The sequence below is a fragment of the Coregonus lavaretus genome, assembly GCF_964263955.1.
Source record: "Coregonus lavaretus genome assembly, chromosome: 25".
NCBI lineage: Eukaryota > Metazoa > Chordata > Actinopteri > Salmoniformes > Salmonidae > Coregonus > Coregonus lavaretus.
Genome location: NC_140012.1, coordinates 3,942,177 through 3,959,081, shown reverse-complemented (window position 1 = coordinate 3,959,081; position 16,905 = coordinate 3,942,177). Strand labels below are relative to the sequence as shown.

The 16,905-nt window shown below is 44.5% G+C and overlaps 1 protein-coding gene across 1 annotated transcript in view; it reads left to right on the top strand.

The window, feature by feature from the left end:
• LOC311101089 (liprin-alpha-3-like) overlaps positions 1-16,611 on the top strand; it is a gene marked incomplete at its 5' end in the record, with an annotated part of 50,712 nt that extends 34,101 nt beyond the window's left edge. The window contains 8 exons of the mRNA XM_084142145.1: positions 488-514; positions 918-1,093; positions 9,156-9,253; positions 9,470-9,645; positions 14,163-14,231; positions 14,521-14,683; positions 14,831-14,898; positions 15,381-16,611. Of these exons, the coding sequence (XP_083998271.1) occupies positions 488-514; positions 918-1,093; positions 9,156-9,253; positions 9,470-9,645; positions 14,163-14,231; positions 14,521-14,683; positions 14,831-14,883 (762 nt within the window). The 3' untranslated portion in view covers positions 14,884-14,898; positions 15,381-16,611. The remainder of the gene's footprint in view (positions 1-487; positions 515-917; positions 1,094-9,155; positions 9,254-9,469; positions 9,646-14,162; positions 14,232-14,520; positions 14,684-14,830; positions 14,899-15,380) is intronic.
• Positions 16,612-16,905: the final 294 nt, after the last annotated feature.

Genomic DNA, 16,905 nt, shown 5'->3' with positions numbered 1-16,905 from the left:
TAAGCTGTTTTGCTGATCTCTCTATTTTGTATTTGCTTGAAGTTCTCCTACAAAGTATCTTATTTCAAAAGTGATTAAATCTATGTTTGACATTTTGTGCAACTCAATTATCTAACGGTAGTGTATTAATTCCAAACTGTATAAGAATTGATGGTACACATCTAACTTGCTTAAAATCATCAAGCAACTTGAGACTATGCTGAATGAAATGCCATTTATGATTTGTTTTCTTTGTCTTTCTCTCTGATTAGGCATATATTTGCTGCACCTTTCCCCCACTACTCCCCCAATTTGTCTTTGAATGTAGTGCTTCTCCAACTAATTTTCCTTCACTAACAAACTATTCCTCCTTCTGCCCCTCCTTCCTTACATCCTCTCCTCTCTATAATGCATCCTGCCATTTACCGTTCTGGCAATCGTTCCTTCTCCCTCTCCCTCCATATCTATCCTGTTTTCTCTCTTTCCCTTTCCTTTGCCTCCACTGAAGGAAGTGAAGGAGTTCAGCTGGGACCAGGTGAGTTGTTGTTTTTGTCATTAATATTACTGTCATCATCAGCAAAATGATATCAATGATATCACATTGCAAACAGATCATAAATCCCATCCCAAACCTGGAAATGTTCCTTTCAATTATTTTACAGACTTTTTGTCCGCTTCAAATTAACTTTCCTCTTTACTCAGGACCGGGATTGAGGTCAACTCTATCTGTCGATCTATCTCAGAGAAGATGTTGGAAGGAAATATAGGACATTTAAATAAATTGTCTCTCAGAGGACATTCACTGTCTCATGCTCTCTCTTACCCACTTTTTCTCTCGTTTCTATATCCCACCTCCCTCCCTCCTTCCCCCCTATGTTTTGTATCCCAACACGCCTTCTCTCTCTACTTCTCTCTCCCTCCCTCTTCCCCCCATCTAGATCCTGGCCTACGGGGACATGAATCATGAGTGGGTAGGGAACGAGTGGCTGCCCAGCCTGGGTCTGCCCCAGTACCGTTCCTACTTCATGGAGTCCCTGGTGGACGCTCGCATGCTGGACCACCTCACCAAGAAGGAGCTTAGAGGACAGCTCAAAATGGTGGACAGCTTCCACAGGTTGGATTCAAATAGTTTCAATCAATCTTTACTGTCATCGAAGGGCAATCTGTGTATGGAAGCATATTTATGCCAAAATCTTGGTGTTGATTTGGTACAAATCTGCTTCCTTAATTTGTGTGCTGCATGAAAACATAAAGGAAAATACTGATCATAAACAGCAAAGATGAGTAGTGGGATGGGAATATTAAATGTACAATACCAAAGGGCATCTTGTCTAGTGTCCTCTGCTTAGTTACATATATCAGTGGTTTTTACATATACAGTAAGCACCATAATTCATTGGACAGTGACCATTTTTTTGTTATTTTGGTTCTGTACTCTAGCACTTTGAGTTTGAAAGGATACAATGACAATGAGGGTGAAGTGCAGACTGTCAGCTTTAATTTGAGGGTATTTTCATACATATCGGATGAACCGTTTAGAAATTCTACAAGCTTTTGTACATGGTCCCCCCCATTTTCGGGCATCAAAAAACATTGGACAGTTTAACATAATGTAGAATAAAGTAATCATTGTTAATATTTGGTCGCATATCCTTTGCATGCAATGACTGCTTGAAGTCTGCGATGCATCGACATCACCAGACGCTGGGTATCTTCCCTGGTGATGCTCTGCCAGGCCTGTACTGCAGCCATCTTCAGTTCCTGCTTGTTTCTGGGACTTATTGCCTTCAGTCTCCTCTTAAGCATGTAAAATGCATGTTCAATTGGATTCAGATCCGGTGATTGACTCAGCCAGTCAAGGATTTTCCACTTTTTGGCCATCAAAAACCCCTTTGTTGCTCTAGCAGTATGTTTAGGATCATTGTCTTGTTGCATGATGAAGTGCCGTCCAATGAGTTTGGAGGCGTTTGGTTTTATCTGAGCAGATAAAATATTTCTGTAGACTTCAGCATTCATTGTTCTACTTCTGTCTGCAGTCACATCATCGATGAAGACAAGTGAGCCTGTTCCACTGGCAACCATACAGGCCCAAGACATAACACCCCCTCCACCATGTTTCACGGATGAGGTGGTATGCTTTGGATCATGGGCATTTATTTATTTTTCTCCACACTTTCCTCTTTCAATCACTCTGGTACATGTTCATCTTTGTTTCATCTGTCCACAATACTTTTTTCCAGAACTCTTGGTGCTCTTATAGGTGCTTTTTAGCAAACTATAATCTCGCCTTTCTGTTATTCAGGCTTATCAGTGGTTTGCATCTTGTAGTGTACCCTCTGTAGTCCTGCTGGTGTAGTCTTCTACGTATGGTAGACTTTGACACATCTACACCTGCATCCAGGAGAGTGTTTTTGATCTGTTGGGCTGTTGTCAGGGGGGTTTTCTTCACCATAGAAAGTATTCTCCGGTCATCCACTACAGTGGTCTTCCTCGGTCTACCGGGTCTTTTGACATAATTGAGTTCACCGGTTGTTTTTTTCTTGTTAATGATGAACCAAACTGTTGACTTGGGCATGGCCAGGGTTTTTGCAATGTTCCTGATTGATTGATTTTCATTTCTGAGCCTTATGACGGCCAGCTTCATTTGCATCGACACTGCTGTCTTCCTCATGTTGTCACACCCCAGGCTTGTTGCTCGTCGACTTGTCCATAGGCCTCCCGCACGTACACTCTTCTAACTTAGCCTGCCGAAGATGTCCTCCAAAGGCAATAGCAAAGTCTAGAATCAATACTATTCATCAACAGCTCTCCTGCATTCACTAACGAAATAAATGAATATACCTGGCTAACGACACATCTGTGAAGCCAATTTAACAAATACTTGTAGTACCTTAAAATGGGAGGACCATGTACAAAAGGTGCTGTCATTTCTAAACGGTTCATCCGATATGTATGAAAATACCCTCAAATTAAAGCTGACAGTCTGCACTTCACCCTCATTGTCATTGTATCCTTTCAAACTCAAAGTGCTAGTGTACAGAACCAAAATAAATAAATAAAATGTTCACTGTCCAATGAATATTTCTTATCATCATCTCTTTTATTCCTCTTCTCTAGAGTATAAGGGGTTGGTTGTCACACATTTTACTGTTGTGTGTATTTCTCAGCACCAGTAGACTCTATATATACAAAAGTATGTGGACACCTCTCAAGTTAGTGGATTCAGCTATTTCAGCCACAGGTTTCTAAAATCGAGCACACAGCCATGCAATCTCCATAGACAAACATTGTCAGTAGAATGGCCTTACTGAAGAGCTCAGTGACTTTCAACGTGGCACCGTCATAGGATGTTCGTCAAATTTCTGCACTGCTAGAGCTACCCCGGTCAACTGTAAGTGCTGTTATTTGTGAAGTTGAAATGTCTAGGAGCAACAAAGGCTTAGCCGTGAAGTGATAGGCCACACAAGCTCACAGAACGGGACCGCCGAGTGCTGAAGCGCGCAACGCGTAAAAATCGTCTGTCCTCGGTTGCAACACTCACTACCGAGTTCCAAACTGCATCTGGAAGCAACGTCAGCACAATAACTGTTTGTCAAGGGCTTCATGAAATGGGTTTCCATGGCCAAGCCTCACCATGCACAATGCCATGCGTCTGCTGGAGTTGTGTAAAGCTCACCGCCATTGGACTCTGGAGCAGCTGTTTTTCATGTTTTGGGCTAGGCCCCTTAGTTCCAGTGAAGGGAAATCTTAACTCTACAGTATACAATGACATTCTAGACGATTCTGTGCTTCGAACTTTGTGGCAACAGTTTGGGGAAGGCCCTTTCCTGTTTTAGCATGACAATGCCCCCGTGCACAAAGCGAGGTCCAAACAGAAATGGTTTGTCGAGATCGGTGTGGAAGAACATGACTGGCCTGCACAGAGCCCTGACCTCAACCGCATCGAACACCTTTGGGATGAATTGGAACGCCGACTGTGAGCCAGGCCTAATCACCCAACATCAGTGCCCGACCTCACTAATGCTCTTGTGGCTGAATGGAAGCAAGTCCCCGCAGCAATGTTCCAACATCTAATGGAAAGCCTTCCCAGAAGAGTGGAGGGTGTTATACCAGCAATGGGGGGACCAACTCCATATTAATGACCATGATTTTGAAATGAGATGTTCGATGAGCAGGTGTCCACATACTTTTGGTTATGTAGTGTATCTTACAATGCTTTTTCAATATTAGGAGAAAGACTTGAAATGTGGACCATTTTTATCCTCATATCTTATTCCATAAGCCATCAAACACACTTTGTCCACTTGTGACAACCATGGATGTCATACAGTATGGGTTTGGTTGTTTGCTAGTAGCGTATTCCTTTTGTAACAGGAAATGAAGCAATATAGCATACAGAATCTTACAAATAGCCTTTCTTTGATCGAACGATATTCCTATCAAAATTCAGAATTTTAGGCCGTAAGAATAACAAATTACCTTTTTAGTAAATTTGTGAATGTTTGCACATGTGGGTGTGCATGTGTGGGTGTGTGACAGAAACAAATACAGGAAACAAAGGGAGCTCTTTATAGCACATGCACAAAAGAGCTTGGGATTTATTATAATGGAGTTGATAGTGACAACCAACCCCATATTCCACGTGACAACTATCTGTCACTTTACCGATGTGGATGTGGTGGAGGAGTCAAGCGCAGGAAACAGAGGTTAGTCCAACAAGACTTTAATAGTCTAAATAACACGAGTAGAAAACCCCGACCTCGAAAAATACACGAAGTGGCGAGGGAAAATTACGCACACGCGTAAAACACTAAACATGAAACACAACGGAAAACAAGCACGTAGCATAGACAAAGTGCCAACAAAATAACAACACACAATTACCCTAGAGCAAAACAAGGAACTTATAAGACACGTAATCAACACCCAAACAGACACAGGTGTGACAGACAGACAAAAGCAATCAACTACAGAAACATAGAGCGGTGGCAGCTAGTACTCCGGGGACGGCGAGCGCCGAAGCCTGCCCGAACCAGGAGGAGGAGCAGCCTCGGCCGAAACCGTGACAGTACCCCCGGAGCCGCGCGCCGACCCCGGCCTCGGGGACGGCCAGGAGGACGCGGACCCGGGCGCGTGGGATGCCCACGGTGAAACTCAGTCAGGAGGGATGGATCGAGTATGTCCCTCCTGGGCACCCAGCACCGTTCCTCCGGACCGTACCCCTCCCACTCCACGAGATACTGGAGACCACTCCTCCGGCGCCTCGAGTCCAAGATGGTCCGGACCCTGTACGCCGGGGCCCCCTCGATGTCCAAAGGGGGCGGAGGGGTCTCTCCTATCTCATCTTCTTGGAGTGGGCCAGCTACCACCGGCCTGAGAAGAGACACATGGAATGAGGGGTTAATATTTTTATACTCAATTGGCAGTTGTAACCTGTAACACACCTCGTTCAATCTTCTCAGGACTTTGAAGGGCCCCACAAACCGTCGACCCAGCTTCCGGCAGGGCAGGCGGAGGGGCAGGTTTCGAGTCGAGAGCCAGACTCGATCTCCCGGTGCGTACACCGGTCCCTCACTGCGGTGGCGATCGGCGCTCGCCTTTTGTTGACGGATGGCACGCTGCAGATGGACATGGGCAGCGTCCCACGTCTCCTCCGAGCGCCGAATCCACTCGTCCACCGCAGGGGCCTCGATCTGGCTCTCGTGCCACGGTGCCAGGACCGGCTGATAACCTAAAACACACTGGAAAGGTGTTAAGTTGGTGGAGGAGTGGCGGAGAGAGTTCTGGGCCATCTCTGCCCAGGGGATGAACCTCGACCACTCCTCCGGCCGGTCCCGGCAATAGGACCTCAAAAACCTACCCACATCCTGGTTGACACGTTCCACCTGCCCATTACTCTCTGGGTGGTACCCCGAGGTAAGGCTTACCGAGACCCCCAACCGTTCCATGAACGCTCCCCAAACTCTGGAAGTGAACTGGGGACCTCGGTCAGACACAATATCCTCGGGGACCCCATAGTGCCGGAACACATGGGTAAATAGGGCCTCAGCGGTTTGTAGGGCAGTAGGGAGACCCGGCATGGGAAGGAGACGACAGGCCTTGGAAAACCGATCCACAACGACCAATATGGTGGTATTCCCCTGGGAGGGGGGTAGGTCTGTTACGAAATCCACCGATAGGTGGGACCATGGTCGTTGTGGAACGGGCAGGGGATGTAGCTTACCCCTGGGCAAATGTCTAGGCGCCTTACACTGGGCACACACCGAGCAGGAGGAGACATAAACCCTCACATCCCTAGCTAACGTTGGCCACCAGTATTTCATGCTAAGACAGTGCACGGTCCGGCCAATACCTGGATGTCCAGAGGAGGGTGATGTATGAGCCCAATAAATAAGACGATCACGGACCTCGAGCTGAACGTACGTCCGCCCCACAGGACACTCGGGGGGAGTAGGGTCGGTACGCAGTGCCCGCTCGATTTCCGCATCGACCTCCCATACCACCGGAGCCACCAAACAAGATTCCGGCAATATGGAAGTAGGCTCGTTGGACCTCTCCTCCGTGTCATACCGCCAGGACAGGGCGTCTGCCTTACCATTCTGGGACCCTGGGATGTATGTGATCTTAAAAACAAACCGGGTTAGGAACATATTCCACCTAGCCTGACGAGGGTTCAATCTCCTAGCTGCCCGGATGTACTCCAGGTTACGGTGATCAGTCAGAATGAGGAAAGGGTGTTGAGCCCCCTCAAGCCAATGCCTCCACACCTTTAGGGCTTGGACTACGGCTAACAGCTCCCTGTCCCCAACATCATAGTTGCGCTCCGCCGAGCTGAGCTTCTTAGAGTAGAAAGCACAGGGGCGGAGTTTAGGTGGCGCGCCGGACCGTTGTGACAGGACTGCCCCAATACCGGTCTCGGACGTGTCTACCTCAACCTGGAATGGTAAAGAGGGATCCGGATGCGCCAGCACCGGAGCCGAGGTGAACAGGTTCTTCAGTTTGACAAATGCCCTGTCCGCCTCAGCCGACCACTGCAAACGAACCGGACCCCCCTTTAGCAGGGACGTAATGGGAGCTGCAACCTGTCCAAAACCCCAAATAAACCTCCGGTAGTAATTAGCAAAACCCAAGAACTGCTGCACCTCTTTTACAGTGGTTGGAGTTTGCCAATTACGCACGGCCGATACCCGGTCTACCTCTATCTCCACACCAGACGCGGACAACCGATAACCCAAAAAGGAGACGGACTCCTGGAAGAACAGGCATTTCTCTGCCTTGACATACAAGTCATGCTCCAACAGTCTTCTCAACACTCGGCGCACCTGGGCTACATGCTCGGCTCGAGTAGCAGAGTACACTAGGATGTCGTCGATGTAAACTACTACCCCCTGCCCATGCATGTCCCGGAAAATCTCGTCAACAAAGGATTGGAAGACTGAAGGAGCATTCATTAACCCGTATGGCATGACGAGATACTCGTAATGACCCGAGGTGGTGCTAAATGCTGTCTTCCATTCATCCCCCTCCCTAATGCGCACCAGATTGTACGCGCTCCTGAGATCCAACTTTGTGAAGAACCGCGCTCTGCGTAATGATTCCGTCATCGTCGCAATCAGTGGAAGTGGGTAGCTGTATTTAACTGTGATCTGATTGAGACTACGATAATCAATACACGGGCGCAATCCCCCGTCCTTCTTCTTCACAAAGAAGAAACTCGAGGAGACTGGGGAAGTAGAGGACCGTATGTATCCCTGTGCCAAGGACTCGGCTATGTATGTCTCCATAGCCGCTGTTTCCTCTTGAGACAGGGGATACACATGACTCCGTGGAAGAGCCGCTCCTGTTTGGAGATTTATCGCACAGTCCCCCTGTCTATGAGGAGGTAGCCGTGTTGCCCTCGATTTGCTAAACACGAGTGCTAAATCCTCATACTCGGGGGGAATGCGCAGTGCGGGCACTTGGTTCGGACTCTCTACCGAGGTCGCCCCTACGGAAACACCTAGACATCTCCCTACACACTGGGCAGACCACTCCATAAGAGCCCTCTGTTGCCACGCTATGGTAGGATCATGGGTGCTTAACCAGGGAAGGCCCAACACCACGGGGTACGCAGGAGAGTCAATCAGATAAAACTGAATGATCTCCTCATGACCCCCCTGCGTCGTCATCGTCAGTGGCGCTGTGACCTCCCTGATCAGGCCCGACCCCAACGGCCGGCTGTCTAAGGCGTGGACAGGAAATGGAGCTTCTACCGGCCGAAGGGGAATTCCTAACCTACTACAAAATGCCCGATCAATAAAGTTCCCAGCTGCGCCTGAATCTACTAGCGCCTTATGCTGGGAATGAGGTGCCACCTGTGGAAACCTCACAGGAATACTCATGTGACCAAAAGAGAGCTCTGGGTAAGTGGGGCGCCTACTCACCTGAAATGACTCCCCAGTGCGTGGCCTGTTGTCACCTCTCCCAGGAGACCCTCCCCAGCACCTGGCCGCAGTGTGTCCTCCACGACCGCAGGTGGTGCAGGGGATGGCCCCTCTCGGGTTCCCTCTCCTCCTCTCTCTAGCGCCAGCACCCCCGAGCTCCATGGGAATCGGCTCGGGGGTGCTGGAGGGTGGACTGGACGACCCCCACTCGGGAAGTCCGCGGGTAGCCAGCAGGGTGTCCAGACGGATGGAAATGTCCACCAACTGGTCAAACGACAGGTTGGTGTCCCTGCAGGCCAGCTCCCGACGAACGTCCTCTCGTAGACTACACCGGTACTGGTCGATGAGGGCCCTCTCATTCCACCCCGCATCCGCCGCTAGTGTCCGGAACTCCAGTGCGAACTCCTGTGCGCTCCTCTTCCCCTGTCTGAGGTGGAATAGACGCTCTCCCCCCCCCGGATGCATGCCATGTTGACATGAATTGACCAGGTGCATGAGTTCTTTCAAATAATTCACATATTTTAACCTTTAAAATATTACACAGTGCCATTTAGATTGGGAGTAATTAGCACTGTGACAACCAACCCGTAAGACAACCAACCCCGGTCTCCTCTACTCAGTATTCTTTTTTTCTTTTCTCCAGTTTCTCTGCATCAGGGTTTTTAATGTGGTTGTGTGTTTGGTTCTGAGGACATCAACAGTATCGCTCTATCTCTTTCTCCCTCTCTTTCTTTCTTTCTCTTTCTCTCTCAGGGTCAGTCTTCATTATGGCATCATGTGCTTGAAGCGTTTGAACTATGACAGGAAGGAGCTAGAAAGGAGGAGGGATGAGAGCCAACATCTGAACCAAGGTGAGAATACTCTACACAGGTAACTTGAGTCGTAACATATTTGGGGGCTCGTCTGATATTGCCAATGATTGTTGTCTTGCAAATAAAACAGAGGTAACTTGGGCTATAACGTCACCCATATTCTTTGTCTCTCAAATGCTAATCTTCACAGTTTTTTTTAACCCCACTCGATTGTTATTGTACTACAGTAGCTGCCTCTTTCTGCCCCCTCCCTAGATGTGATGGTATGGTCCAATGAGCGAGTGATGTGTTGGGTCAAGGCCATTGGGCTAAAGGAGTTTGCAGATAATCTCACAGAGAGTGGGGTCCATGGGGCCCTCCTAGCCCTGGACGACACGTTCGATTACACCGACCTAGCCCTGCTCATCCAGATACCCAATCAGAACACACAGGTACCTTCCCTTCCTGCTACACTCAAAAAAATGCTGGCTTGAAAACGACCCAGTTTGGGATATTTGCTAACCCAAAGCTAGGGATGGGCTTTTGAAATAGTTTCACTATTCGAATAATATCATGATTTTTTTTCGGATATCCGGATAGTCTAAATACATTTTAAACTTCAATGGGGACTTGCTCGTGCGACTCAGGAGGTGCACTCTGCTTGTTGTTTCAGCACAGAAGGGTGTGGGAGGGGCAGAGTGTCTGACATCGAGGGAGAGTGAGAGAAAGTAGCCAAACCAACTTGCGCAAGTTAGACAAACTTGTTGCCGCAATAGATTATCTATCATCTCATCTGGCAGTGTCTGTCTTGACTGCATCAAATTGATGTAAAGAAGCTAGCTAGCTACACTATCCAACTAAGTTAGCCAGATAGCTATCTAGCAAGGCTAATTGAGGCTATTTTGCTTCGCTCCCCATCCAACAACTCCATTCATATTAAACAACAGCCTACCTATTGGATGATCATTGTAGCCTACTCCTTCTCATTTAGCCAATAATTCAATTTACCATTGATTAGAAATCTCCCACTTCACTTGCTACACATGGAGCCTCTGACTGTAAAGCTGCTTTGATTGACTGACAATAACAAGCTACACACGTGAAAAGTGTCTAGGCTACCGGTAAGTATTTTTTTATGGCCGCACTCATAAAAACTGTAATAAAACTGTTTTATTAACATTTTGAATGTCATGGTCTATCTTTGCATGTAGCAATGTCACGTAGATAGTAAAAATTTAGGCAAAGCCTTTTAATAAAAATTAAAAGTATATATATATTGGTTCTTTCAAAAATGTATACTCTCGCAAGTAATCGAATAATAACGATTGAATATTCGGGTAAATATTGGACAGAACACACACTGGGTTATTTTGACTCAGCCAGTTGGGTTGCGTGAATAACCCAAGATGTTGGGTTGTTTGGATTACACAAACATTGGCTAATTTAACCATCCGTTTTTATTCACTTTCATTCTGGGTTGACCCAGGGGTGAATGACTGACTGCACCCTCTCATTGAAGCCATGACAGTTCAAGGCCAACCGCAGTACTGCAGGAATTGTTAGCAGAAAACAGGATCCCCTATTATAGTGAATGGAACAATTGCAATCTTTGTGGTAAATGTTAGTGTAAATAAAATAAAAATGTAACACAATCATGGTACCAATAATAGCTTCTAATACAAACAATGTACACTCACCGGAAAGTGTATTAGGTTCACCCGTCTAGTACCGTGTCGGACCACCCTTTGCCTCCAGAACAGCCTGAAATCTTCAGGTCATGGATTCTACAAGGTGTCGAAAACATTAGTTGCTCAATTGATATCAAGGGACCTAATGTCTGCCAGGAAAACATTCCCCACACCAGGACACCATGGACTCATGCTGCTTACGCCAAATCCTGACTCTGCCATCAGCATGACGCAACAGGAACCAGAATTAATTAGACCAGGCAATGTTTTTCCACAGGCAATGTTTTTCCTGTGTTGGTGATCGTGTGCCCACTGGAGCCACTTCTTCTTGTTTTTAGCTGATAGGAGTGGAACCCGGTGTGGATGCCTGCTGCAATAGACGATCCATAGCAAGGATCGACCAGTTGGGCGTTCCGAGATTCCGTTCTGCAAACCACTGTTGTACTGCACCTTTATTTGCCTGTTTGTGGCCCACCTGTTAGCTTGCACCATTCTTGCCATTCTCTTTCGACCTCTCTCATCAGCTGTTTTCGCCCACAGGACTGCCGCTGACTGGATGTTGCTGTTTTTTTGTCACACCATTCTCTGTAAACCCTAGACACTGTTGTGCGTGAAAAGCCCAGGATGTCCCAACGCTGACGTCACCCAATTGAAGTTGAAATGTAAAAGAGTTAAGGTTAGGGGTTATGGTTAGGTTAGGGTTTAGGGTAGGGACGTCCCAAGAATAGCACTAACCCTTTTTTATTCTAATCCATAGGTCATTTGCAGGCGTGGCTTTCAGATAGTTATTTTTGGCCACCCGTGAGAGTAAATGTCATTCCTGTTCATCATGTTACGTTTGTACACTGCAAATTTCAATTTTCCTTGAATATTTTTGATCTTTACAAATTCTAATATAAACTGAATAACAATATTATTTCTAAACCTTGTCACACGTACCAACAAACGGGTGTGATCATTCTACAGTGGTCCCTGCAGCGTACGCTCAAACTGGTGTGATTAGAACACTTATTTAGAACGTCCAGTTTCGATTGACGCAACAGTCAGCATTTGAGCTAGCCACACTGTTTTTTCACAGAAACATTTTGCACAAACACAGTCCTTACAAAGTTATTTACATTTTACATTTTAGTCATTTAGCAGACGCTCTTATCTAGAGTGACTTACAGTTAGTGAGTGCATACATTTTCATACTGGCCCCCCTTATGAAACGAACCCACAACCCTGGCGTTGCAAGCGCCATGCTCTACCAACTGAGCTACAGGGGACCTATATTCAGAGTTATGTCCTGAATATGACCAGTTAATTTTTTGGATGCACTGTTCAGACATTCACAGAAGTAGTGACAGCATACACAATCATTCAAATCTGAAAATGTAGGCTACATTAGTCCTAGTGCTAACTAAGGAAAGATTGACGTAACACAAGCGGTCATATTTAGATAACTCTTGGCTGTCAGAAACCACAATATGAATTAGCTAATAGCAATTACTATTTATAATTCATCACATCCCGGGTGAGCTCACCATTGATCGAAATAATTGAGTAAAACACTTTGCAGAAATCGAAAGTAATCCGACGATGGGTAGTTTGTGCGCGCCACCATGTTTGTTTTTTTGCCTCAACCAAAGATAATAAGAGGAGACAAGAAGAGTTTGGTCTGTTTGCAGTATGCATGTTGAAGGGGGAGTGTCATCTACGATCATTCAGTTCCCATCATTCACTTCCGAAAGTTTACTTGAAAAATGAGTGAACCATTCCTTCACCTCATTATAACATCTTTGGTCTGACAGATGTTTACGTGACAACCAGAATGCATGGTATAATGTCAACAAACATGGCGCCACACATAGCTGGCAAATAACTTAGCATTAGCTCATTATAATCAGTAGAACCTTCAAAAAAGTATTTTACACACGTCATAGGTGTCTATTACGATACATGCAAAAATCGGAATGCATTATTTGTCACCAGTACTTGAAAACGTGAATAAAACTGTAAATACATTATGCTCCATACATACAAAACATACATACATGCAAACTGTATGCTACAGTAGAAACGACAACACGATATACAGAAAATAAGGCACTTACTTTGATAGGAACGCACACATGTCCAAAGTTATTATTTGTAAGGAAAACAACAAGGCAGGCAATGCGAGCACCAGCCAGAAAATGTTCCAATTTGTGCATATTTGATCTGCAGAAACATTGGTGAAGACGTGCTTGGGCTCTCCTCGAAGAGAGAAGTTTGTCCGGCTCAGTAAAGACTCACACATAAATTGTCTGCTACGCTGAAATTGGGAGGCGGAACACACCTCAATTCAAACTGTTGTTAGAAAATAAAACTTGTTAGAAAATAATTTGAAATTGACAAGTTGAAACATAGCCTATAGATAATTAGCAGGCAGCGCGTGTTAACTGTCCTGTTGCGTAACAATCACATTTTGGAACAGTGAGTGCATTTTGACATGTGAATAGGTTAATATTGTAACAACGTGGTAACTATCCCTCATTAAAGCTACACAAGCGTTAGTGTTCAACCTGCACATGTGATAACAATACAACAGAACAGATTAACCGGAATGACATTTACTCTCACGTGTGGCCAAAAACAACTATCTGAAAGCCACGCCCCTACTAAGCCATGCCTACAGTCTATCTCAATAACCCAAAGTCTAAGAAGCGGTAGATCTGTTCTATGTGCGCCTTTTCTATGCTTACCATTCTTACATTTAGTTTTTGCATTTTTTACTTTGGTACTTTTGTACACCAGCTTCAAACAAGCTGAAAATACAATATCTTTGAAAATATGTTAGATGGTACAATGATTCTCTACACTATACTTGTTTTGTTGCTTATTTTGTCACATAAATTGAAATTAGGCAAACTATTAGAATTTTTCAACCAGGAAATGGTGGTGGGATTTTTCCATATCGCACCTTTAAAACTGAAACAGTTTCTCTCAACTCCATGGAGAAATTTGTAGAATTGCAGAAAATTTGCTTAAATATTCAAAAATGTCTCTACACCGCCAAGATGGGGTCCTCTAAAATGTTCTCTAAAATCCAGCCATGCCGACGGGCCGACCACTATCCAATCAGAGCACAGGCACTCCTCATTCTACTATCGTAGTCTCATCAGAACAACCCTCATTCACCACAATCACCAACCTACTTCATTTACCTTACTTACAACTGTTTGGTAACTCAATTTAATCAAGAAATCCCCTTGATAATCTTAATTGTAATCTTAATACACTCATTATTTCTCTCCCAGGCGAGGCAGATGCTGGAGAAGGAGTACAATGCTCTCATCTCCATTGGAACGGAGAGAAGGCCAGATGAGGTAAAAATAATAATAATCAAAGAATGCCAATGAAAACAACATCAATAAAGTTAATCCTCAATGATAATGACTCATACAAGCAAGCGTTACAATCTTTATGAAATGGTAGGTGGATAGTTGCCTGCCTAAGGTTATTGCTCATGAAGATAGGCAGTTTGTTTCAACCAACATTAACTGTGGGAACCATGTGCATGTATTTTTCCCACATGCTGTTCTATAGTATACCTAACTAGCACTTGGGAAATCTAATGAATATCATCATACAATATTGTCTGCGTCTCGTTGACAGGATGGCACTAAGACGTTCACACGCTCACCCTCGTGGAGGAAGATGTTCAGAGAGAAGGACCTCCGGGGCGTGACCTCTGATTCCTCGGAAACGTTACCCGCCAACTTCCGTGCCTCCGCCATCTCCACGCCCTCCGTCACCCTGAGGAAAGTCCAAAGTGAAGGTGAGGTGGTCGTCGCTTTCATCTCCTTCCCACTGGGGACCTGCTATTTGGGTCATTGGTTCCATGCTGACCACCCATTTCAGTGTTTATGACTGGAAATCTAGTGTCATTGACAGGTGTTTAAAATCGTAGTGCTATCTGTTTCAGTGAACTCCGGGCCCAGGGGTGAGTCGGGGTCAGTGAGAACATATTCCTGCTAGAGATAAGGACACCAGGTGAGAAAAATACTTAATTGCCAAATAATATCATAAACGTGTACAAGGTTGTAAAGTAGTCCTGGCTCAACAAAACATAAACTTTTTAACATTTAGAATGTTGCTTTTGTCACCTTCTGTAAGAGTGTCTGAATTTCAGTCACCCAAACATGTTATCCTATTCATTTCAACAATTTCAGTAATTCCATGCATCCAAACACATTTCAGTAATTAATATCAGTTATCCAAACACATTTCAGTAATTTCAGTCATCTCAGACATCCAAACACATTTCAGTATTCTCAGTCATCCAAAAATATTCCACTCATTTCAGTAACCCATCATCCAAAAATATTTCAGTCCTTTCAGTACTGTCATCAAAACACATTTGTCATTTCAGTAATCTCAGTCATCCAAACACATTTCAGACAAGAGTCGACTAATACTGAAATTTAGTTATTTTATGGTTGCTTCATTATTTATCAACCCTGTCTTTGTTTTAGAGTCCGGAAAAAATCAACCCTGTTTTTTAAGAAAAATAAGATGAAGATCATCAACAAAATGGAGAATAGAACACAAACAACAACAATTCAATTGGAATCCTTGAAGAAACAAGGACAATGTGAGAGAATGAAAAGACGCTAAAATAGAGTGATTGTCCGTCTGTCTCTCTCTCTCTCCTCTCCGTCTTAGTCCACAGTTGTGGCATGAAGCTGTTTGATGCTGTAGAAAGTGACTCCATCGCCCATTGTGAAGTTCATCTTCAGTTGTGAGTGTGAAATGACAATGACACAATGACCCTTCTTTTTTTCATTGGGACATAAAACTGCATTCCCATTCTGATCAACAGAATGATGACCCAGATAGACATTTTTTTATTTGGACTATCGAGAGAACATGCATACCCTATTTGTTAAAATCTCATTAACTGGTATTGGGATCGTGTTTCTCAAACCTTTTGTAACATGGACAGGCAAGCGAAGGTTTTGCCTTTACTAAGGACCCACAAGCTATGGTCCTTCTCTCTTGGGGGACCACTTACATTAAAACTAGCACTTGAGAACTGACTAAATCAGGTACAGCTAACCATCTGAGGGACCAGTCAGCATCATCCAAGGAACTGGTCGGTCCACGGACCAGAGGTTGAGAAACACTGTATTAGGATAGAGGGAGAGGGAGGTTGCGAAATAAGTTATAAGGGTCATAAGCATGTTCTTAAGCCATAACAGACACCATGAGATGCACAATGAGAAGGACAATGGACAATGTGTGAAGTGCATTATGACAAAATCCTGTTCGAACAACAACAACAACAAAAAGTTTGTGTTAATATGCATGCCAAAACAAAACCATTTTAGAGTGAGAGCAATGATATCAATCCTCTAATGACGTGAAAGCTTGGGTAAGGGTAATTTGTAAAATGTATGTATTTTATTCTATCAATTTTTATGGTGTGTGTGTGTGTGTGTGTGTGTGTGTGCATGTGTGTGTGTCTGAACTGTATGTTCATTTCATACTTAGTTAAGAATGACTGTAATTTTTGTTAGAAAAGTAAATGCGTTTTAAATTATGGACATTTAAGATATTCTACTTGTATGTGTACATTTTGAAAACAACTGTTATGATTTGAATTAATATTAATAATGAAGAGTAGTGCTGATAATTTAAAATGATATAACAATAATGATAATGATTGTAAAAGCTGCAATTAAAAAAGACCTGTAAAATGGATGGAAACTAAGTGTATGTAATTTTTTGTTCTGCATTATATTTCCTCTTCCAAATAAGGTTACAGAAGGTCAACAGGAAATGAGAGGTTACTTGATGTGTTCTTGATTTTTTTTATCCTTCCCTCGTATCAGGTTCCCACTGGGCACAAACTGGTTGAATCAACGTTGTGTCAACGTAATTTTATCAATGTATTGTGACGCGGAAACTACATGGAAAATACATTGAATTTGAAAAAAGTTATCAATGCATCCAAACTGTTGTTTTGAGGGTGACATTTCAATCACAGGATTATGTCAT